This window comes from Eurosta solidaginis, chromosome 5 (assembly GCF_040869045.1).
Source record: "Eurosta solidaginis isolate ZX-2024a chromosome 5, ASM4086904v1, whole genome shotgun sequence".
NCBI classification, from domain to species: Eukaryota; Metazoa; Arthropoda; class Insecta; order Diptera; family Tephritidae; genus Eurosta; species Eurosta solidaginis.
The window spans coordinates 63,538,992-63,564,585 of NC_090323.1; the positions used below are offsets into that span (position 1 = coordinate 63,538,992).

Consider the following 25,594-nt stretch of genomic DNA (forward strand, 5'->3'; position numbering starts at 1 on the left):
TATCGCCATTAGGGTGGGCCAGTGGTGACTCTAGAATGTTTGTACGATATAGGTATCAAACGAAAGGTGTTACTGAGCATTTTAAGAGGGAGTGGGCATTAGGTCTATAGGTGGACGTCTTTTCGAGATATCGCCATTAGGGTGGGCCAGGGGTGACTCTAGAATCTGTGTGTACCATATGGGTATCAAATGAAAGGTGGTAATGAGTATTTTAAAAGAGAGTAATCCTTAGTTCTATAGGTGGACGCCTTTTCGAGATATCGCCATAAAGGTGGACCAAGGGTGACTCTAGAATGTTTGTACGATATGGGTATCAAACGAAAGGTGTTACTGAGCATTTTAAGAGGGAGTGGGCATTGGGTCTATAGGTGGACGCCTTTTCGAGATATCGCCATTAGGGTGGGCCAGGGTGACTCTAGAATGTGTTTGTACGATATGGGTGTCAAATGAAAGGTGGTAATGAGTATTTTAAAAGGGAGTAATCCTTAGTTCTATAGGTGGACGCCTTTTCAAGATATCGCCATAAAGGTGGACCAAGGGTGACTCTAGAATGTTTGTACGATATGGGTATCAAACGAAAAGTGTTACTGAGCATTTTAAGAGGGAGTGGGCATTAGGTCTATAGGTGGACGCCTTTTCGAGATATCGCCATTAGGGTGGGCCAGGGGTGACTCTAGAATGTTTGTACGATATGGGTATCAAACGAAAGGTGTTACTGAGCATTTTAAGAGGGAGTGGACATTAGGTCTATAGGTGGACGCCTTTTCGAGATATCGCCATTAGGGTGGGCCAGGGGTGACTCTAGAATGTTTGTACGATAAGGGTATCAAACGAAAGGTGTTACTGATCATTTTAAGAGGGAGTGGGCATTAGGTCTATAGGTGGACGCCTTTGCGAGATATCGCCATTAGGGTGGGCCAGGGGTGACTCTACAATGATACTATATGGATATCAAATAAAAGGTATTAATGAGGGTTTTAAAAGCGAGTGGCCCTTAGATGTATATGTGAAGGCGTTCTCGCGATATCGACCAAAATGTGGACCAGGTGATCCAGAAAATCATCTGTCGGGTACTGCTAATTTATTTATATATGCAATACCACTAACAGTATTCCTGCCAAGATTCCAAGGGCTGTTGATTTCGCCTTGTAGAACTTTTTCATTTTCTTCTACTTAATATGGTAGGTGTCACACCCATTTTACAAAGTTTTTTCCAAAGTTATATTTTGCGTCAATAAACCAATCCAGTTACCATGTTTCATCCCTTTTTTCGTATGTGGTATAGAATTATGGCATTTTTTTCATTTTTCGTAATTTTCGATATCGATAAAGTGGGCGTGGTTATGGTCGGATTTCGGCAATTTTTTATACCAAGATAAAGTGAGTTCAGATAAGTACGTGGGCTAAGTTTAGTAAAGATATATCGGTTTTTGCTCAAGTTATTGTGTTAACGGCCGAGCGGAAGGACAGACGGTGGTCTGTGTATAAAAACTGGGCGTGGCTTTCACCGATTTCGCCCATTTTCACAGAGAACTGTAACCGTCATAGAATCTATGCCCCTACCAAATTTGAGAAGGATTGGTAAATTTTTGTTCGACTTATGGAATTAAAAGTATTCTAGACAAACTAAATGAAAATGGGCGGAGCCACGCCCATTTTGAAATTTTCTTTTATTTTTGTATTTTGTTGCATCATATCATTACTGGAGTTGAATTTTGGCTTAATTTACTTATATACAGTAAAGATATTAAATTTTTTGTTAAAATTTGAATTTAAAAAAAATTTTTTTTAAAAAGTGGGCGTGTTCTTCATCCAATTTTGCTAATTTTTATTTAGCACATATATAGTAATAGTAGTAACGTTCCTGCCAAATTTCATCATGATATCTTCAACGACTGCCAAATTACAGCTTGCAAAACTTGTTAATTACCTTCTTGTAAAAGTGGGCGGTGCCACGCCCATTGTCCAAAATCTTACTAATTTTCTATTCTGCGTCATAACGTCAACCCATCTACCAAGTTTCATCGCTTTAACCGCCTTTGGCAATGAATTATCGCATTTTTTCGGTTTTTCGAAATTTTCGATATCAAAAAAGTGGGCGTGGTTATAGTCCGATATCGTTCATTTTAAATAGCGATCTGAGATGAGTGCCCAGGAATCTACATACCAAATTTCATCAAGATACCTCAAAATTTACTCAAGTTATCGTGTTAACGGACAGATGGACGGACGGACGGACATGGCTCAATCGAATTTTTTTTCGATACTGATGATTTTGATATATGGAAGTCTGTATCTATCTCGATTCCGTTATACCTGTACAACCAACCGTTATCCAATCAAAGTTAATATACTCTGTGAGCTCTGCTCAACTGAGTATAAAAACTTACATTCATGGAATCTAAAGATTACTAACCCACTAACAACATTGAATTAGGTATAACGTTTTGCGTTGCCATTAGCCATCAGCGGTCTTCATATTTTCCACTATAATTCCCCGTCGTAACAAGTTGATCCACGTCGTCAACCTCCAACAATATGCTACGATGCTGCAAATGCAAAACTTAGAAAATCATCTGAGTAAGCGAAGCTATTATCGCAGCTATATAAGTTAAGTTTGTGAACTTCTCCACATAGGAAAAACAACATTTCATAAAGTCCATTCCCACAGAATATTCTGCAAACAAACAAACCGTTCACATATTTTGGAGTCGTGTTGCACCCAAAGGTGCAATTGTGCTGCACGCGCATTCACTAATTCTTAGTTAATGAAACTAAACACCTTTAGTGAGCGAAACACGCGCAACCGCTTATTCGCTCACCTGACCAAATACTTCAGCTGAGTGCTACACGCGCAAACCCTATTTTGCTGCACGTAGGCAGGCTCAAGAAGGGTAGCTTATGACTTTAAGCTCTAAGATTGAGTCAGTCTTAATTTTAGCTTTAACGGAAAGGCACATAGTGCCGCATAACCGACGTAGTTTAATATAAACCCAACAGGCACAGAGTGCCGACTAATTGATTAAATCCTTAAGTTAGTCTAAACAAAAGACACATAGAACCGTAAAACTAATAAAAATATTTAAATAAACGACAAGTTTAAATAAACGAAAATAACACCGGTAGTTTATTGGCGCCCAACGCGAGTGCGGTTTAAAACGTAAAAGATCCGCACGATCCATAAACATTAGTTTGGCCCCTTAGTACCTTCTTGGGAAAAATGACGGGCACTATTTTGCCTGCCAAATTAATAAAACACTATTCACAAGCCACTGTACTTAATAAAACTTAAAGAAACGAGCATTGGCATAACTGTTTGAATGTAAGAAAATCTTTAACTCTATACTTGAATAAATTCATACATAAATAAATAAGAAACAATAAATAAATAAGAAAGAAGAGAAAAAAACTTTGAACAAACGGACATAAAAATAAGTGTTTAAATTTAGTGAAAATCTTGGAATAAAATTCAAAAATAAATAAAAGTGAAAAAGAACAGCAAAAACAACAACTGCAAAAGTAATCATAAAACAACACCAGCAATAGTGGCAAAAGAGTAGTAACAACTGTAACAAAACCAGCAATAGCATAAAAAAATCAAGAGCACAACAAAAACAACACACAGAATGCAGCTAACAATAGTTTAAGTTATGAATGAAATTTAGGAATATTTACAATGTAAGTTAGCCATAAGTGAAATATGGACATTTAAAAGTCTAAAGAAATTAATTGAAGGGTTAAAGTTTTCTCCAATACTAAAGTATTTTTGTTGAATTTTTCTTGCAAAAAACTACAGTTGCAGTATTCATGGTTGTTCCACCTTGTTTGTGAAAATAAATAAATAAAATGTCGCAGGAAGAACAAATAGCAGATACTCTTTCGAGGCTAAATTTACAAGCAAATAAATAGGTACTCTTCCGGTACTTCCTCCTTAACGTCTGTTTTCACTAGTAGCCAGAGAAGAGAACTTTCAAGTTTAATAACAGAAACAGTTACCGCCATACTACACCCTAGAGTAGAAGAGGAAGAAGAGCATAGGGTAGACTTCAGTAGGAGTTTCGACTCATACCGAATACCGGATGTGGTAAAGTGTTTGAGGGAATTTTCTGGAAGACCAGGCGAGTTTAGCTCGTGAAGGAAATCCGTAGATAGGATACTGTTGATGCATGGTCAAAACAGGATTCGACAACATATTATTCAATTCTTCACACAATTAGACATAAAATTAAGGGCGAGGACGACGCGGCACTCGAATCATATCCGACTCAACTGAATTGGAAAACGATTAAGAAGTGCCTAATGCTTCATTTCTCTGATAAAAGAGACGTCAGTACCTTAGAGTACCAAATGACAACGCTTGTCCAACAGGGTAGAACAGTAGAGAAGTTGTAATGGAACACGCCCTCACTATCACATTATTATTATTATAACAGATCAATCAAATTCGTTTCGTTAAGGAACCTACATATATAGGAATTGACATTGAGTACGAATATGGAATACATAATAAAATGTTTTTAAGTTAGGGCGTTATATAGAATAATTGGCTAAATGGTACAACATTCAGGAAGCAAAATTGTATAAGACACCAATGGAAATAAATTTAAAATTATAAAAATCTGAGCTAAATGAAGATGTAAGGTACATAAACTTAATTGGTGCACTATTTTATATGTTAAGTATGCATTGCGAGTTCTTAAATATTTATACCTAACCAAACCCTTAAATCAGTGATTTCCAAAGTGGTCTATATCGACCCCTAGGGGTCTGTAACAACCTGCAAGGGGTCTACGTCAGCGAAAAAAATGTGGGGGTCCATGAATTGAAAATGGGGGTCCACGATATTGGATCTCAACACATACACTGATAGTACCTATTTACTTACATCATACTATCTTATAATATAATATGGTATAATAATAATACTTAATATCGCAGGTGTCACACCCATTTTATAAACTTTTTTTCCAAAGTTATATTTTGCGTCAATAAACCAATCCAGTTACCATGTTTCATCCCTTTTTTCGTATTTGGTATAGAATTATGGCATTTTTTTCATTTTTCGTAATTTTCGATATCGATAAAGTGGGCGTGGTTATGGTCGGATTTCGGCCATTTTTTATACCAAGATAAAGTGAGTTCAGATAAGTACGTGGGCTAAGTTTAGTAAAGATATATCGGTTTTTGCTCAAGTTATTGTGTTAACGGCCGAGCGGAAGGACAGACGGTGGTCTGTGTATAAAAACTGGGCGTGGCTTTCACCGATTTCGCCCATTTTCACAGAGAACTGTAACCGTCATAGAATCTATGCCCCTACCAAATTTGAGAAGGATTGGTAAATTTTTGTTCGACTTATGGCATTAAAAGTATTCTAGACAAACTAAATGAAAATGGGCGGAGCCACGCCCATTTTGAAATTTTCTTCTATTTTTGTATTTTGTTGCATCATATCATTACTGGAGTTGAATTTTGACTTAATTTACTTATATACAGTAAAGATATTAAATTTTTTGTAAAAATTTTAATTAAAAAAAATTTTTTTTTAAAAAGTGGGCGTGTTCTTCATCCAATTTTGCTAATTTTTATTTAGCACATATATAGTAATAGTAGTAACGTTCCTGCCAAATTTCATTATGATATCTTCAACGACTGCCAAATTACAGCTTGCAAAACCTTTTAATTACCTTCTTGTAAAAGTGGGCGGTGCCACGCCCATTATCCAAAATCTTACTAATTTTCTATTCTGCGTCATAACGTCAACCCATCTACCAAGTTTCATCGCTTTAACCGCCTTTGGCAATGAATTATCGCATTTTTCGGTTTTTCGAAATTTTCGATATCGAAAAAGTGGGCGTGGTTATAGTCCGATATCGTTCATTTTAAATAGCGATCTGAGATGAGTGCCCAGGAATCTACATACCAAATTTCATCAAGATACCTCAAAATTTACTCAAGTTATCGTGTTAACGGACAGACGGACGGACGGACATGGCTCAATCGAATTTTTTTTCGATACTGATGATTTTGAAATATGGAAGTCTGTATCTATCTCGATTCCGTTATACCTGTACAACCAACCGTTATCCAATCAAAGTTAATATACTCTGTGAGCTCTGCTCAACTGAGTATAAAAACTTACATTCATGGAATCTAATGATTACTAACCCACTAACAACATTGAATTAGGAATAACGTTTTGCGTTGCCATTAGCCATCAGCGGTCTTCATATTTTCCACTATAATTCCCCGTCGTAACAAGTTGATCCACGTCGTCAACCTCCAACAATATACTACAACGATGCTGCAAATGCAAAACTTAGAAAATCATCTGAGTAAGCGAATGGATGAACAGCTATTATCGCAGCTATATAAGTTAAGTTTGTGAACTTCTCCACATAGGCAAAACAACATTTCATAAAGTCCATTCCCACAGAATATTCTGCAAACAAACAAACCGTTCACATATTTTGGAGTCGTGTTGCACCCAAAGGTGCAATTGTGCTGCACGCGCATTCACTAAATTCTTAGTTAATGAAATTAACACCTTTAGTGAGCGAAACACGCGCAACCGCTTATTCGCTCACCTGACCAAATACTTCAGCTGAGCGCTACACGCGCAAACCCTATTTTGCTGCACGTAGGCAGGCTCAAGAAGGGTAGCTTATGACTTTAAGCTCTAAGATTAAGTCAGTCTTAATTTTAGCTTTAACGGAAAGGCACATAGTGCCGCATAACCGACGTAGTTTAATATAAACCCAACAGGCACATAGTGCCGCCTAATTGATTAAATCCTTAAGTTAGTCTAAACAAAAGACACATAGAGCCGTAAAACTAATAAAAATATTTAAATAAACGACAAGTTTAAATAAACGAAAATAACACCGGTAGTTTATTGGCGCCCAACGCGAGTGCGGTTTAAAACGTAAAAGATCCGCACGATCCATAAACATTAGTTTGGCCCCTTAGTACCTTCTTGGGAAAAATGACGGGAACTATTTTGCCTGCCAAATTAATAAAACACTATTCACAAGCCACTGCACTTAATAAAACTTAAAGAAACGAGCATTGGCATAACTGTTTGAATGTAAGAAAATCTTTAACTCTATACTTGAATAAATTCATAAATAAATAAATAAGAAACAATAAATACATAAGAAAGAAGGGAAAAAATTTTGAACAAACGGACATAAAAATAAGTGTTTAAATTTAGAGAAAATCTTGGAATAAAATTCAAAAATAAATAAAAGTGAAAAAGAACAGCAAAAACAACAACTGTAAAAGTAATCATAAAACAACACCAGCAATAGTGGCAAAAGAGTAGCAACAACTGTAACAACACCAGCAATAGCATAAAAAAATCAAGAGCACAACAAAAACAACACACAGAATGCAGCTAACAATAGTTTAAGTTATGAATGAAATTTAGGAATATTTACAATGTAAGTTAGCTATAAGTGAAATATGGACATTTAAAAGTCTAAAGAAATTAATTGAAGTTTAAAAGTTTTCTCCAATACTAAAGTATTTTTGTTGAATTTTTCTTGCAAAAAACTACAGTTGCAGTATTCATGGTTGTTCCGCCTTGTTTGTGAAAATAAATAAATAAAAGATACTCTTTCGAGGCTAAATTTACAAGCAAATAAATAGGTACTCTTCCGGTACCTCCTCCTTAACGTCTGTTTTCACTAGTAGCCAGAGAAGAGAACTTTCAAGTTTAATAACAGAAACAGTTACCGCCATACTACACCCTAGAGTAGAAGAGGAAGAAGAGCATAGGGTAGACTTCAGTAGGAGTTTCGACTCATACCGAATACCGGATGTGGTAAAGTGTTTGAGGGAATTTTCTGGAAGACCAGGCGAGTTTAGCTCGTGAAGGAAATCAGTAGATAGGATACTGTTGATGCATGGTCAAAACAGGATTCGACAACATATTATTCAATTCTTCACACAATTAGACATAAAATTAAGGGCGAGGACGACGCGGCACTCGAATCATATCCGACTCAACTGAATTGGAAAAAGATTAAGAAGTGCCTAATGCTTAATTTCTCTGATAAAAGAGACGTCAGTACCTTAGAGTACCAAATGACAACGCTTGTCCAACAGGGTAGAACAGTAGAGAAGTTGTAATGGAACACGCCCTCACTATCACATTATTATTATTATAACAGATCAATCAAATTCGTTTCGTTAAGGAACCTACATATATAGGAATTGACATTGAGTACGAATATGGAATACATAATAAAATGTTTTTAAGTTAGGGCGTTATATAGAATAATTGGCTAAATGGTACAACATTCAAGAAGCAAAATTGTATAAGACACCAATGGAAATAAATTTAAAATTATAACAATCTAAGCTAAATGAAGATGTAAGCTACATAAACTTAATTGGTGCACTATTGTATATGTTAAGTATGCATTGCGAGTTCTTAAATATTTATACCTAACCAAACCCTTAAATCAGTGATTTCCAAAGTGGTCTATATCGACCCCTAGGGGTCTGTAACAACCTGCAAGGGGTCTACGTCAGCGAAAAAAAATGTGGGGGTCCATGAAATGAAAATGGGGGTCCACGATAGTGGATCTCAACACATACACTGATAGTACCTATTTACTTACATCATACTATCTTATAATATCAAAACATATACATTATTTATAAAAGTACCTATGTATCATATAGCGCTCAATATACACCACAAACCCATTTGTTAGCCGAATAAACGACGGGCAGTTGATCTACTAACACAATTACACATCTTTCCGCTACATCACTGAATTTGCGTTCGTTTCTAGCAATGCTGTTGTAGGATGTTGGTATTCGCTTTGTGGTCGCAATACATTTTGAACTTGTAAAAACCTGAGAGTCGCAGTCTCAGAGCTTCGCTAACTTACACTGACTTGCACTGACTTGCAGTGTGACCAAGTTGGCATTTTTGTAGCTAGATCTAGCGTTTTAATTATTGATTTCGCTGCAAATTTCGTATTTGGCATATCTTCTAGCATTTTTGAAAGTGTTTGTTGGCATTTTTGGAATTTTTTAAAACCATATCAATCATAAGAAATTACACAACTATGGCATCTTCATGTAAAGACTTATATTCGAGGTAAAAATTTACATGATCTGGCAGCAATAATTCATGAATATGCATAAAGCTCAAATCAGCTGATTGCTGTTTCTTTCTTTTTTTTACTATTGCATCATCCATTTCCAATAACCAACAAATTATTCCATTTATGCCTGTTGCCATAAATTACAAAGCAAAAGCCGCAGAACTATCTGAATATATGTAGCAGTGCATACTTCGTTTAGATCGATTGACCATTTAGTGCATTTGCAGAAAAATATTTTCAATGATAGCAAAGTTGCCGTAGAAATGAGCTTGGCCCGGACGAAATGCTCTGCTATTATCAAAAACATTTTGGGTCCTTATTTTAAGCAGATACTTCTAGATGATATTGGAAATAGTAAATATAGTCTTATTATAGACAAGTCAACGGATATTACCATAAATAAGTGTTTATGGCATAGTTATCCGATACTACAGCCAGTCCTCAAAAAATAGTTAATATGTTTTTAAAACTTTACATGCTTGAAGACGCATCAGCTTTGATCATTGCTTCTGTTATTTATAAAGCTTTAGAAGAATTTCAATTAAGCATTTCCGACTTGGTTGGTCTCGGGACCGATAATGCTAATGTAATGACAGAAATAAATCGTGGAGTAATTGCCAATTTGAAAGAGAAAAATGAAAATGTTATACTAGCTCCGTGTGTTTGTCACTCTATACAGTTGTCTGTATCGGCCGCTTCTAAAACATTACCAAGTGAAATTGAATACCTTGTTTCCGAGACTTATAATTGGTTCTCAAAATCTTCACTGAGGCAGATTAATTATAAAAATATCTATTCTGCAATTAATGATGACTTAGAGCCACTTAAACTTGTTCGAGCTTGTGATACTAGATGGTATTCCATAGAAACCGCAGTAAAACGAATAGAAAACCAGTGGCTAGAACTGAAAACTCATTTTGGAGTTGCTTCAGCCACAGAATCTTGCCACAAGGCACGTATTTTGTCAAGTTTATATAATGACAATAATTTAAATAAAGTTTTTAAAACCAGAATTAACCGAGGTTCAAAAGGTTAATAAAATATTTGAGAGCAATGAAAAATGTAATAAATGCGAGTGCCGAACGAACGATCAGACTTACGTGCAGAAATTTTATTACTAATCTCGTATATCAGTTGAGACAGCGCTTGCCCAATAATTTGACAACTTTGAAAAAAATAAGTTTCTTGTCAATAGAAAACAGTTTAAAGATAAACAAATCTAAATAATTTGATTGTTTTAAAGAGGAGACACAAAAGTTTATGACTGACCAAATTACAGAGCTAGAGATACAGTGGCAACAACTATCTTCATACAAACGGGATCAGCAGAGTTATATTATTGGTTTTTGGACAAATGTTTACGAATATAAAGACGCACTAAATGAAACAATTTTTCAGGAGCTTGGTTCTTCGGTTATGAATTTTTTAATATTGCCTTTTAGTAACGCCGAAGTGGAACGCGTCTTTAGTGCCATCAATTTGTTAAAATCGAAGCTAAGAAATAGAATGCATACAAATACAGTTAATTCACTTTTATATATTCGATGTGGCCTTAAGAGACTTAATAAGTGCTGTGAAGATTTTGAGATACCAAACGATCTCATAAAAAAGTGCGATGTAATGATTGTTTACCAAATTCCTTACTGGATATGATGATTTAGTCGATACTGATGTCAATCTTTCATAAGTACACACAAATATTCAGTATAGTAGTATTTTTACTTTAAACAAGTAAGGAAGGCTAAGTTCGGGTGTAACCGAAATTAACATACTCAGTTGAGAGCTACGGAGACAAAATAAGGAAAATCAATCTGGGGTAACCCTGGAATGTGGTTGTATAACATGTGTATCAAATGAAAGGTATTAAAGAGTATTTTAAGAGAGAGTAGGCCATAGTTCTATGGATGAACGCCATTTAGGGATATCGCCATAAAGGTAGACCAGGGCTGACTCTAGAATTTGTTTGTACGATATGGGTATCAAATGAAAGGTGTTACTGAGCATTTTAAGAGGGAGTGGGCCTTAGGTCTATCGGTGGACGCCTTTTCGAGATATCCCCATTAAGGAGGACCAGGGGTGATTCTATAATGTGTTTGTACGATATGGGTATCAAATGAAAGCTGTTAATGAGTATTTTGAAAAGGAGTGATCCTTAGTTCCATAGGTGGACGCCGTTTCGAGATATCGCCATAAAGGTGGACCAGGGGTGTCTCTAGAATGTGTTTGTACGATATGGGAATCAAATGAAAGGTATTACTGAGCATTTTAAGAGGGAGTGGGCATTAGGTCTATAGGTGGACGCCTTTTCGAGATATCGCCATTAGGGGGGGCCAGGGGTGACTCTAGAATGTGTTTGTACGATATGGGTATCAAATGAAAGGTGGTAATGAGTATTTTAAAAGGGAGTAATCCTTAGTTCTATAGGTGGACGCCTTTTCGAGATATTGCCATTAGGGTGGGCCAGGTGTGACTCTAGAATGTTTGTACGATATGGGTATCAAACGAAAGGTGTTACTGAGCATTTTAAGAGGGAGTGGGCATTAGGTATATAGGTGGACGCCTTTTCGAGATATCGCCATTAGGGTGGGACAGGGGTGACTCTAGAATGTTTGTACGATATGGGTATCAAACGAAAGGTGTTACTGAGCATTTTAAGAGGGAGTGGGCATTAGGTCTATAGGTGGACGCCTTTTCGAGATATCGCCATTAGGGTGGGACAGGGGTGACTCTAGAATGTTTGTACGATATGGGTATCAAACGAAAGGTGTTACTGAGCATTTTAAGAGGGAGTGGACATTAGGTCTATAGGTGGACGCCTTTTCGAGATATCGCCATTAGGGTGGGCAAGGGGTGACTCTAGAATGTTTGTACGATATGGGTATCAAACGAAAGGTGTTACTGAGCATTTTAAGAGGGAGTGGACATTAGGTCTATAGGTGGACGCCTTTTCGAGATATCGCCATTAGGGTGGGCAAGGGGTGACTCTAGAATGTTTGTACGATGTGGGTATCAAACGAAAGGTGTCACTGAGCATTTTAAGAGGGAGTGGACACTAGGTCTATAGGTGGACGCCTTTTCGAGATATCGCTATTAGGGTGGGCCAGGGGTGACTCTAGAATGTTTGTACGATATGGGTATCAAACGAAAGGTGTTACTGAGCATTTTAAGAGGGATGGGGCATTAGGTCTATAGGTGGACGCCTTTTCGATATATCGCCATTAGGGTGGGACAGGGGTGACTCTGGTATGTTTTTGTACGACATGGATATCAAATTAAAGGTATTAATGAGGGTTTTAAAAGCGAGTGGCCCTTAGATGTATATGTGAAGGCGTTCTCGCGATATCGACCAAAATGTAGACCAGGTGATCCAGAAAATCATCTGTCGGGTACTGCTAATTTATTTATATATGCAATACCACTAACAGTATTCCTGCCAAGATTCCAAGGGCTGTTGATTTCGCCTTGTAGAACTTTTTCATTTTCTTCTACTTAATATGGTAGGTGTCACACCCATTTTACAAAGTTTTTTCCAAAGTTATATTTTGCGTCAATAAACCAATCCAGTTACCATGTTTCATCCCTTTTTTCGTATTTGGTATAGAATTATGGCATTTTTTTCATTTTTCGTAATTTTCGATATCGATAAAGTGGGCGTGGTTATGGTCAGATTTCGCCCATTTTTTATACCAAGAAAAAGTGAGCTCAGGTAAGTACGTGGGCTAAGTTTAGTAAAGATATTTTGGATTTTGCTCAAGTTATTGTGTTAATGGCCGAGCGGAAGGACAGACGGTGGACTGTGTATAAAAACTGGGCGTGGCTTCCACCGATTTCGCGCATTTTCACAGAGAACAGTTACCGTCATAGAATCTATGCTCCTACCAAATTTGAGAAGGATTGGTAAATTTTTGTTCGACTTATGGCAATAAAAGTATTCTAGACAAACTAAATGAAAATGGGCGGAGCCACGCCCATTTTGAAATTTTCTTTTATTTTTGTATTTTGTTGCATCATATCATTACTGGAGTTAAATTTTGACTTAATTTACTTATATACAGTAAAGATATTAAATTTTTTGTTAAAATTTGAATTTTAAAAAATTTTTTTTTAAAAAGTGGGCGTGTTCTTCATCCAATTTTGCTAATTTTTATTTAGCACATATAGAGTAATAGTAGTAACGTTCCTGCCAAATTTCATCATGATATCTTCAACGACTGCCAAATTACAGCTTGCAAAACTTTTAAATTACCTTCTTGTAAAAGTGGGCGGTGCCACGCCCATTGTCCAAAATCTTACTAATTTTCTATTCTGCGTCATAACGTCAACCCATCTACCAAGTTTCGTCGCTTTATCTGTCTTTTGTAATGAGTTATCGCACTTTTTCGGTTTTTCGAAATTTTCGATATCGAAAAAGTGGGCGTGGTTATAGTCCGATATCGTTCATTTTAAATAGCGATCTGAGATGAGTGCTCAGGAACCTACATACCAAATTTCATCAAGATACCTCAAAATTTACTCAAGTTATCGTGTTAACGGACGGACGGACGGACGGACGGACGGACATGCCTCAATCAAATTTTTTTTCGATCCTGATTATTTTGATATATGGAAGTCTATATCTATCTCGATTCCTTTATATATGTACAACCAACCGTTATCCAATCAAACTTAATATACTCTGTGAGCTCTGCTCAACTGAGTATAAAAATGGGTTTTAAAATATCCATAAAAATATGTATGTTGGCATAAATCTAATAAAATACAGTAAAACCAAATGAAGGAATTTTATTAGCATTAAGAATAATTTTTTAGCATTTTCTTACATTTTGAAAAATAGGGTTTAGAATTTTTTTTTAGGGGATCTGGTGACACTGCTGACTTGTTCAATTTGTCACTCTATAAATACGAATTTGGGACAAATACGTTTATTCATTTCCTGAATCTTGAAAAGTGCTAAGAAAATATTTTAAAAAATATAAACATAGTATATCACACAAATTATAGTGAGTCAGTTATTTTGTTTGAGAGTGCTGGAAAATAGTAAGTACATTATTTTTTATTAAATTTTAGTTTATACTCGTAGTTAGCAAAGATAGATAAATTACACCAATCATGAACTTAGTTATTAGCAGTTTAATATTCAATCATGCAAAATTACACGAGTACTCTTCAATAGTTTCTTTTTGAAAGTTTTAGCAATCGGTATTATAATTACAGTACAATCTCCGTAATTCGAGCTAATTGTTGCAAGAAGATGTTCGAATTATGGAATGTTTTCGAAAAAATCAAAAAATATTTTTAATATATAAGTTGCTGGATTTTCTGTCTTATTTAAATAATTTAATTTTGCCCACAAATGACTGATGCAATGTCCGAATCTAAAAAGAAATGTAGACAGTACAGTATTGATTATTTGAAATTTGGCTTCATTCCATCATTGCCGAACAAACAATTGCCTATGTGCCTTTTATGCAACAAAGTTTTGGGCAATTACGCTATGAAACCATCTAAACTGCAAGATCATCTCAGAAGATGCCACCCTGGTAAAACAGAGAAAGATTTGAAATACTTTCAAACACTCAAAGATGAACTTCAGAAGAGACCTACACTGGACAGAATGTTCGCTTCGACGTCACAAAGAAATGGTGATGTTTGGCGGGCGTCTTACAATATCTCGTTACCTATAGCAAAATCCGGAAAACTGCATACTATCGGAGAGAAGTTAATTTCGCCAGCCGTTGAAAAGGTTTTAAAAACTGTTCTACACAAACCTGCATCTGATATCATTAAAAGAATTCCCTAAAGCAACAATACTGTTGAAAGACGTATTGATGAATGAGTTCTGATATTGAAAGCTTCTTATGTAATTATTTGCAAACGACCCATTTCTCTATACAACTGGGCAAGTGAACTTTACCTGATAATGCAGCATTATTATTGGCATATGTTCGTTTTATTATGAATCAAGAAACCTACGAAGAACTGCTCTTCGCAAGAACTTTGATAACCGACAAAGAACTGAATTTCAAGCTTTACGGGCAGGTGATGCAAGTTTGGTGGCGAAATTGAAGACGCAGGTTCCGAGATAACAAAACTAATATTGTTAGTTACAAAAATTAAATCAAGAGTGCGATGTAAAGAATTATGGAAACTATTAATTTGAGATAAACCAACCCCTCCAAAATTATCAATAAGATAAGATTCATAAGAGCTGTTAATATTAGTAGGAGTTAAATAGAGATTGTTTTCAAGGGAGATCCAGCTAACATTACTTAAATTAAAATCCCCCAGTACACATAGCTGCGTTTCTCCTAAACTTCGCTTAAGATTTAAGATATTATTTACATGAGCCTTATAAATACTTTCTGGGCTGAACGGCGGAATGTATGAAGCACAAATGAGCAGTTGACGCAAAGAGCCATGAATCCGCACACAAAGTTGATCAAGAAGCGTATCACTAACAGTTAAAGAAATATTCGAGGCCTGGAGACCGACCCGGGCGGCAATCAGCACACCACCTCCTCTATTTAGGCCAGTCTTTGTTGCATCTCTATCCTTACGGAAAACATGATAAAGCTTAGGATCAAAAAATTCAACATCTAAGAAATTACTATTCAGCCAAGTCTCAATGATGACAAATACATCATACTCCAATAAAGAACTAAATAGGCGCACATTTTCGGTCTTGCTTCTAAGGCCAGAAACATTTTGAAAAAAGATATTGATATATTTGCATGGCATGTGATTGACACTATGAACTAAGTCCGCTGTTGTAGTTTTGCGTCCTTTTGAAAAAAACGGAAGTGGCAGATCGTCACATTGACTGGCCACAACTCAGGCTTCAGAACTTTATCAAAGTGCAATTCATCTACACCAAGTTTAAAATTTACATATTTACGGTTAATCGACTCCGACTCCTTAGCAAGCTTGAAACACTGCAGTTGACGCTTATTTAGATTAGTATGTTTAATCACATACTCAATAATATCTCCAGGTTTGACCGAGGGTAAAAAAGAAGAAAGATGAAACCATCTGAAACAAGCAGCTACCCCAAGTCGTAGAAGATATCCTGAAAAAGTCACTTTGATCGGAGCTATATATAGTTATATCCCATACAACCGATCGTTCAGATAGAAAGATTTTTGGCCATTTCTCCCTTAATTTAGAAAGTATACACGTGAAACTCGGTGATATATATTTCAATATATTGTGGCATTACCACAATACAAGGTATTTGTATTTGTGTAAATGCCAGAATGAGTCTAGCTTGTAATGCACAACCAAATGAATTTCACTTTCGACCACACGCAAATAACTCATAGCGGCATAGATAAGTTACATTGAACCCAGCGGGAAGCCGTATCCGTTTACAATTGTTTATCCCGTATGCGTCACACTGACCAGTTCACGTATCGATCAGCATGACTAATCGACAGCGTCGGTTTGCCAATGTGACTACCCAAATATTATTACATAGTTAGAATATTTGCTGACTTGGTATATAGAAATAGAATGTAGTTATTCTTAGTGTGTAAGTATTGTATGTAAATATTGTAAGTCATTTTACTATAAAAAAGAAAGTATTTCTGAATAAAGAACAATCTGATTTCTGCGCTGAACTTAAGCGCTCATCGAATATATTTTATTTTAATTACCGACGAACTTATTACAATGTCATAGAAGATTTCATGAAAAAATCATTTCGATTGGAGCTATATATAATATATATCCCATACAGCCGATCGTTCAGATAGAAAGATTTTTAGCCATTTCTCCCCTAATTTCCAATATAAAAACGTTAAACTTGGTGATATTTATTCTAATATATCATAGAAGATTTCCTAAAAAATCACTTTGATCGGAGCTATATGTATATAGTATATACCTATCCCATACAACCGATCGTTCAGATAGAAAGATTTTTGGCCATTTCTCCCTTAGTTTCCAATATAAAAACGTGAAACTTGGTGATATATATTCTAATATATCATAAAAGATTTCCTGTAAAGATCATTTCGATCGGAGCTATATATAATATATATCCCATACTACCCATCGTTCAGATAAGGGGGTTTTTTGCCATTTTTTTATATATATCTTAAAATCATTTAGGTATGTACATCTGTTCGCTATATATTTTTTATCTTATACAGCGCATTATTTGGAGATTACGAATGGGATAAGATTATTGTTCAGCCCCATTCAAGAAAGGTATGAAGTCTTCGGCACAGCCGAAGACAGTCCCGTCCTTACTTGTTTCAATTTGATTTTGTGTTTTAATTGACTTATTGGTGAACGGCTGGTTCACCACAACTTGAGTTTTTTAGCGTTCTCGACCAGAGAACTGTAAGTGGCGCCGATACCCAGTGGGAAAACTCGTCTTGCATTACTTTTTTCAAGCATGAATACAATAATGAATTCCAATGCATACATACATACATGCCAATGTAAGCGAAGGGGTAAGGTGTTCTGTTTTATTTTATACTCTTGCCGCTCATTCTATTTATTTTCCTCGCTCTGCCATCAACCTGTGAACTTATGATTTTGTTTCCCGTTATTCTTTTTTTTATGAGTTTTCTGATGCAGTCGATATGGATATTAAATATTTAGTAATTGTTTAGACATGCGAAGTGAAGAAACAAAACGGTGAATATTTATATTTCGAAATATTTCTATAGTGCATTTATTACTAAAAATTTGAACCAAATCTAAATTCAAAATGTATTCCAAACGCCATTGGCGCCGCTTAATAAAACAAAAAAAAAGAAAGTAATTTCGATTTGCCCGTGGGTGAAGAAACAGTGACTGAAGAAATTCGTGGAACAGTGGCTGAAGAAATAAGTGCAGTTGCAGCTCCTGAGTTAGTGCAAGTAGAGGAAAATACCGAACATCATCTTAGATTGCCCCTGGAAGAAAAGCTTGCTTTATGGGCCGGCAAACATTCGGTAACAAGGATGTGTTTTGACGATATTTTAGAGATATTCCGATCAGAAGGCTTTTCTTTACCAAAATCTTCTGAAACATTAATGAAAATCGAGAAAGCCCCATTGGACACAGTTGCGCCGGGGTTTTATATACACATTGGTATTCAAAAACAGTTGATGAAGATGTTCGAACTGTTTATAAATCGAAATAGTTCAAGTTACTTGCTCCTCGATATAAATATTGACGGTGATCCTCTATTTAAAAGCAGCAACGCATCATTGTGGCCCATATTAAGAAAAGTAGTTGGCGATACAAATTAAAACGTATTTACAATTGGAGTTTTTCTGGGCAATAAAAAGCCTTTTAATGTTTCTTTCATGACTTTATATCGGAAATGCAAGCCTTGAAGGATGTGGGATTTTCAATCGGTGGTAAACAGTTTTTTGTTTCAATCAGATGTTTTATTTGTGATGCGCCGGCCAGGGCTTATGTTTGCGGTACGGTTGGTTTTAATGCAAGGAATGGCTGCAGCAAGTGTGTACAAACTGGGACGAGAGTTAACAATACCACCATTTTCAATACTGCTGTAGCACAACCTAGGTCTCATGAAGATTTTAAACTTCGTAGATATGGAAACTACCACAAGCCAATGCCAGACAGCTGCTTATCTCTCGAAACAATAGGTATTAAAATGGTTACACAATTTCCATTGGAGCAAATGCACCTGGTTGATTTAGGAATTGTAAAGAAAATGTTGAAATCTCTATTAGAGGGTCAAACTAAGAATTTTAAACTAAGACCGGAGAGTAAAAATAGTATATCTTCGCGACTTCTTTCCTTCGTTCCTTATATTCCAGATGAATTCGCACGTAAAACTAGAAGCCTTGAAGAGTTACGGAGGTGGAAGGCCACTGAGTTCCGCCAGTTTGTACTATATACGTCGCATTATATAATCGTCGCATTAAAAGATGTTGTCCCTGAGGAATACTACTATAATTTTTGTTTGCTTCATTGCTCCTATAGGCTGCTCTCTGTCAAGGAAACTTATCAGATAACTTAGAAGTTGCTACAGACATGATAAAGCACTTCGTTGAATTATTCCCAGATATATATCATGAGAATTTAGTCAGTTATAATGTACATTCCCTTCTTCACCTCACGCAGTGTGTTTAAGAAACTGGGTTTATAAATTCATTTTCAGCATAAAAAAAAATAAAAAATAAATGTAAGGCGCGATAACCTCCGAAGAGATCTAAGGCCGAGCTTCTCTTCCAATTTGCGTCGTGCTGCTCTTGATTTTCCCTACAAATTGGCCGGACGGGACCTACATGTTTTATGCCGACTCCGAACGGCATCTGCAAAGCAGACGAGTTTTCACTGAGAGCTTTTCATGGCAGAAATACACCCGGAGTGCTTGCCAAACACTGCCGAGGGGCGACCCCGCTTAGAAAAATTTTCTTCTAATTGAAAAATCTTATTTCTAAAATTTTGATGTTGCTTTGCCCGGGAGTTGAACCCAGGGCATACGGTGTGATAGGCGGAGCACGCTACCATCACACCACGGTGGCCGCATACCCGTTCGAAAATTATACGTAAAAAGCCTTCGAAAATTTTAGAACAGATCTACAACAAAGTAACAAGGGAAGTGTTTGAGGTAAAAATGGAGGAGGTAACAAAAAAAAGGTTGAACAAATATGGAAAGGTCATTGGGATTCAAACACCAACATATCTTCTTAATCTTAAACCTAAAAACAAATATAGCTTGCTAAAAACAGGAATCACAATTGCAATTCAATCTTTTGGAGCAGATGGACAAGTTCTTTATGGAAAACGATTGCTAAACTGCGAAACATTTTTTACCGAACCTTTGAACTCGTCGGATATATTTGACATTTTTGTATCAGATTCAGAAAACTCTGTAGAGGAAATTTTCAATTAGATTTGGTTTTATATAAACTCGTGCGGTTACCGTATAAAAATAAACATATTTTCATTCCTATTATTCACACCAGGAAATTTTAAAATACAAACAATGAGTAAAAGAAAAAAATTTAGCTGCGCTCCACTGCGAGAGTCTTCTAATAATACAAATATCAATACAGGTAAGAGGGTTGTAAAATCATTTTCATTTCGTCTATTCACGTGACAATTATTATCAATTTATTTGTTTAAAAATTGTTTCCGTCAAAGGAAATTTTGTTTTTCTAATAGAGTAAAAAATATAACCACATAAGCAGATAAGCTGAGAAGACGCCTACGTAAATAGCCCAATTATAAAGTTCCTTTAACCGTTTACTATTTTTTGTTTAGTTTCAGAAACAGAAACATCTACAATTGCAGTATTAAAGAATGACATTCGAATCCTTAAAGGTGATATGTTATTACAGTTATAGTTATTATTCTTATTGTCAAACTGACGGAAATGGCTTGCCCGTTGTATCAATTTCGCGATTGAAACTGACGTATTTGAAGCAAAGTTATGGACGTGGTAACATAGATTTCCCTCAGTGCAATGATTATTATTATTATTTTAGTTATTGCTTTCATTACTAGTAATATTATTTTATTTTAATGCAGAAAATGTTGCAGAATGTAAGACAATGTTTCAGAAATTAATCAATACCCAGGCAAAATCTAACATTATGTTGACGGAAATCAGCACCCAAAAGCATATACGCACAACATTTCCCATAAAATCTTTGGACGAACTGGAAAGGTCGATGACGATATTGGTGAAAATCCGGACAGATATGTATGTAAATTTTTACGTAAACAATTAATATTCACTTATTGCTTACAAAAAGGTGGCTATCTTGAAGGGCATAATAGGTCAGCAGAAATATTTCTGCAAACGGTTTTCAAATATTGTCAGCGGCGATGTCATATTAAAATTAAATAATGCATTATTTGGTAAGTAGTTTGCAATAGTAATTATTTAAACTATTTTAAGCTCTTTTTTCATAGAATGCCTTAAAACGGAAGGATATGATGAGAAAAGCTACATTGCAGACATAAGAAATGCCATCAAACTCTTTAAGGGGCGTCATTTCGAGAAGCAATCCATACTAAAAAAATCAAATAGGTCAACTGAAAACTAATTTTTTGTACAAGACATTTGCTGAACAGACCTTGTCCCGTTGCAGGAAACACTCTCTTAACCTTTTCTTCTAACTATCTTTTTTCTGTTCTCTTTATATATTATCTACATAGATAGGTATATACATACATACATACATACAATTTTGACCTATATTTAAAGAAAGATAAATGAAATAATTTTAATTTGTGTGTATTAAATTTACTTGAAATATAAGAATTTTGAATGTATAATTTCTTCAAACTCCTAAACACATCATTTCTTGCACCAAAGGTAATGCAAGGGGTAATGTATCGCTTCATTATTACAATTTCATACTTGAAAGTAAATGCTTCTTGGAATGTATCATTTCGTTTAATATCATCGATATATTATTTCTTGTACAAGAGGCAATGTATCATTTCATTATTACAATTTCATACATGAAAGAAAATGCTACTTGGAATGTGTCCTTTCGTGTAACTTCTATAACACGTCTTTCCTTGCGTGAAAGGTAATGCAATGTGTCATGAGTTAAGCTACACATTACTTTCCTAGGACATGGACTGTGTTAAGATTCATCGAAGATGTAAGGTTTGAATAGATGAACTTATGCATTACCTTTTCCCACTGGGTATTACTGACATTAAAACCCTTGAGCAGCAATTGACACTATTATCACAAGGGGATTTTTATGGCCAGGTACAGAGACAACTTTCTCTGATGATTAACACAATAAAGGCTGAAAAGTATGTACACGGGGAAACCGTAGAAGCATTGGCAGAAGCACATCGTCGAAGGGCATTGGATGTTTTCATAAGAGGCCTAAACGGGGATATGCCTGCCTTGCTTCTAGTTCAAAACCTAAAAACACTACCGGAGGCATATTCGGCATGTCTCGAGGTTTTGGATGTAGAACGCAGAAATGCTATTTACCGCCCGCCCTTCATTTTCATAATTTCAACAATTACCAACCTTCAGCCCCAAAATTTTTTTCCCGCGAAAAAAGAAATTATTTAAACCTAGACCAGGGTTATATGGCATAGAGAAATTCGGTCCAACCAAATAGCAACCGCACGTGGCAGAATAACAACCAGGCAAGGCCAAGACCTTCCTATTCTGGACCAGGGCAAACAAGGATGGGCAATCAGTCGACCCAGAGTTGGAGAAGTAACAACACCCGCTTTACAGTGGTGAGAGCAGACGCAGAACCAAGCCGACAGACAGACGGCACCAGGGTCTTCATGTATGACAGTGCAAAAAGGGGCGCAAACTCGTCTGGATATACAGATAGAGTCCTGAGTAAGCACCAGAGGCTCTTCCATTTAGTACCAGTCGACGAAGACGAACGCCAGGAGACATCGACGAACAAAGAACAAACCATGGGAGATCAGGTAAATTTTACCATAGGAGCCTCGTGTCCGGCGTATCGTATCTAGAGTGCGCTGCGCAGAATTTGGGTATTTTGGAATTTATGATAGATACGGGGGCGAACAAGAATTATATAAGCGAGCGCATAGCTCGGATCACTACACCAGTAGAAAATCCGTTTAAGGTAATTTCCGCAGGGGGAACTATAAGTGTAAACAAAAAATATGTGGGCATTTCTTTAAATTCGTAGACAAAGACATTCCCACAACATGTTATGTTCTCGTCCCTTTCGATGATAATATCACCGGCCCTACAAAAAACAAGCTCAACCAGATCCTAGAAGAATATGAAATTCTATTCGGCCCAGTCGACCGAGGCGTCAAAATAGAAGCTAATGTCCAGGCGGAAATCAAACCCGCAACCGAAAATCCAATTTATATGAAAAGCTACCCCCTTAGAATGCGCGGAGGTGGAGAAACAAATCCGGGACTTACTTTCAGAAGACATAATTCGTCCTTCACAAGACCCTACATGGATTGTGCCAAAGAAATCTCAAACAGATGGGGAAAAAGTACCGAATGGTTATATACTTCAAGCGGCTAAATGCCGTAACCATCCATGTTACCTATGTAGCATGCCTTGAGATTCATTAATTTGTACATACATATATTTCGGCTCGTTTTGGTATGGCCTGAGATTCATTGACTCTTACATACATATTCATTCATTTGTACATACATATTGTAACGAATTTGCTGCAAATCCTCTTATTTGCAATCCTCTGCTAAGTTCGAATCACTAAACTGTTGAATAAATAACTCCAATTTGTAATAATGCAAAATGGCCTTTATTAAAGTACTTCACAATAACAAACTGTGCAACGAATAGCTTGCTTAATAACCACACTGATTGATAGCTCAATGAAACTCTACTATTCAAAATAACACTGCTATTGCTCGCTAGATATCGTCTTAATCAAACTGCTTGACAACTCAAATCAAACTGAATTACTTCTTACTCGCCTGCCCCGCTTTTATAGTTTACGCTGCATACTTCTAGGCTCTTCGATTTCCAGAAGTTACTAGTTAGTTTCGGCTACAAAATTGCCAGCCACAACTACGTGCACAAACTATTGCTCTCTCTTGTGACAACTCAGATAAGATATATGCATATGTTTGTGCATTGCCACTCCGCTACTCGTATACGTACATATGTGTAGACGCAATTATTTATTCGTTTATGTAGATACATAATGATTGAATTATTGATGTGAGTGTTTGTAGTTTACAGTCTCTCGCGCATACATAGGCGTATGAGTAAATGCATCCGTGTGTGACATCTTTCGGCTGCCTTATAAATGTGTATACATGATTTGATTATTGACGTAAATACTGCTTATCGTGGCCTTGGCATTGCCTTAGTGATGGTATAACTTAGTGATGTTAATATCCGTGACACTGCCCTCCACCTAAGTCTGATCGTCCCGGTCAGACAAATCTCTCGATCTAAACGCTGCTAATCTCTCCAAATGAACCACTTTCATTTTGGTTCGTGGTTTGGTAGTGGTTTGTATGCGGTACACTACATCGTTGATCCGTTTTACAACTTTGTATAGGCCTTCCCAGTTGCACTGCAATTTCAGGGACAAACCTTTTTTTCGTTGTGGGTTGTATAGCAGCACCAAATCTCCTTCCTGAAACCCTTCCGAATTAATTGCTTTATCGTACCTCGCTTTCATCTTGTCACTCATAATCTTTGCTCGTTGCCTTACCAGATCATGTATCTCAGCTCTTCTTCCAAGACACCAGTGGATTTCTTGACATTCCTCTCCGCATCGGCATCTATCCCATACTTCAAATCAGCTGGCAGTCGAAGGTCATTGCCAAAAATTACCTTTGCGGGAGTTTGGCCCGTTGTGTCATGTACTGCCGATCGGTAGGCCATCAAGAATAATGATATGTGTGTATCCCAGTCCTTATGGTACTTGTCTACTACTTTCCTTAAATGATCCTCCAATGTTCTATTGAAGCGTTCCACCATACCATCGGACTGAGGATGCAATGCAGTTGTCCGTGTTTTTCGAATGCCCAACTTCTTGCACATTTCTTGGAACACAGCTGATTCAAAATTCCTGCCTTGGTCAGAATGTAACTTCATTGGTACACCATACCTTGCAACCCATTCGTTTTTAACCACTTCTGCTACTGTTTCTGCTTCTTGGTTTGGGATTGGGTATACCTCTGGCTATTTACTGAAATAATCCATAACCACCAGTACGTATTTGTTTCCGCGGTTGCTAGTAGGAAATGGAGCTGCGACATCCATGGCGATCCTGTCAAATGGTGCACCTGAAATATACTGCTTCATCTGGCCATGACTTCGGGTTTTGGGCCCTTTCGCTCTGTTGCATACCTCGCAGTTGGCAATACACTCGGTGACCGACTGACGGCAACCAACCCAATAGAATCTCTGCTTAATTTTTTCGAGTGTCTTCGTGATTCCAAGATGACCTCCACTTGGACCATTGTGCAGCTCGCTGAGCACGTCAGGAATCCTCTTCCTGGGAACAACTATCAGTTCCTTCTTGCATTGACCATCCTCACTCTCCCATACTCGATGCAAACAACCGGATATCAATTCTAAACTGTTCCACTGTGCCCAATATGACTTCGCAGTGGGACTCTCTGCTGACATCTCCTCTCTGCTTGGTCTTTCGTTTCGTTCGAGCCCTTACATAACATGTGACAGATCTGTATCTTCTAGCTGACACTTTCTTAGTTGTTCCTTGTCCCATTCATCCGTACACGTTATAGTCATTAACCGGACATCTATAATGTCTTCTTTAGCCTCGGCCTTTGAGCAGTGCTTGCATTCCAGACTACATGGTCTTCGTGACATTGCATCAGCATTTCCATGGGTACTACCTTTTCGATGCTCAATGGAAAAGTCATAGCTTTGTAGTCGCTCGATCCACCGTGCCAATTGTCCTTCCGGATTACGGAACTGCAGAAGCCATTTCAACGCTGCGTGATCTGTCCTGGCACGGAATCGCTGGCCATAGAGGTATTTGTGAAAATGTTTAATGCACTCTACCAATGCCAACAGC

At 36.8% G+C, this 25,594-nt stretch overlaps 1 protein-coding gene across 2 annotated transcripts; it reads left to right on the top strand.

Moving 5' to 3' along the window:
- Positions 1-17,749: 17,749 nt before the first annotated feature.
- On the top strand, positions 17,750-21,217 carry LOC137252663 (uncharacterized). Of its 2 annotated transcripts, none has more exons than XM_067788702.1 (6): positions 17,750-18,061; positions 20,054-20,143; positions 20,352-20,411; positions 20,619-20,793; positions 20,846-20,951; positions 21,006-21,217. In XM_067788702.1, the coding sequence occupies exons 1-5, from the start codon at positions 18,043-18,045 to the stop codon at positions 20,856-20,858; spliced, it is 357 nt and encodes a 118-aa protein (XP_067644803.1). In that variant the 5' UTR covers positions 17,750-18,042; the 3' UTR covers positions 20,859-20,951; positions 21,006-21,217. The 2 variants fall into 2 exon arrangements, with proteins under 2 accessions (XP_067644803.1, XP_067644804.1); XM_067788703.1 differs by having other exon boundaries at positions 17,750-17,976; positions 19,817-20,143.
- The last annotated feature ends 4,377 nt before the right edge of the window (positions 21,218-25,594 follow it).

Bases quoted from the DNA above. Each gene is read 5' to 3' on its own strand.
- LOC137252663 (XM_067788702.1), top strand. The intron at 20,144-20,351 runs GTAAGAGGGTTG...TTTTTTGTTTAG, and splicing joins TAATACAAATATCAATACAG to TTTCAGAAACAGAAACATCT. The intron at 20,412-20,618 runs GTGATATGTTAT...ATTTTAATGCAG, and splicing joins TGACATTCGAATCCTTAAAG to AAAATGTTGCAGAATGTAAG.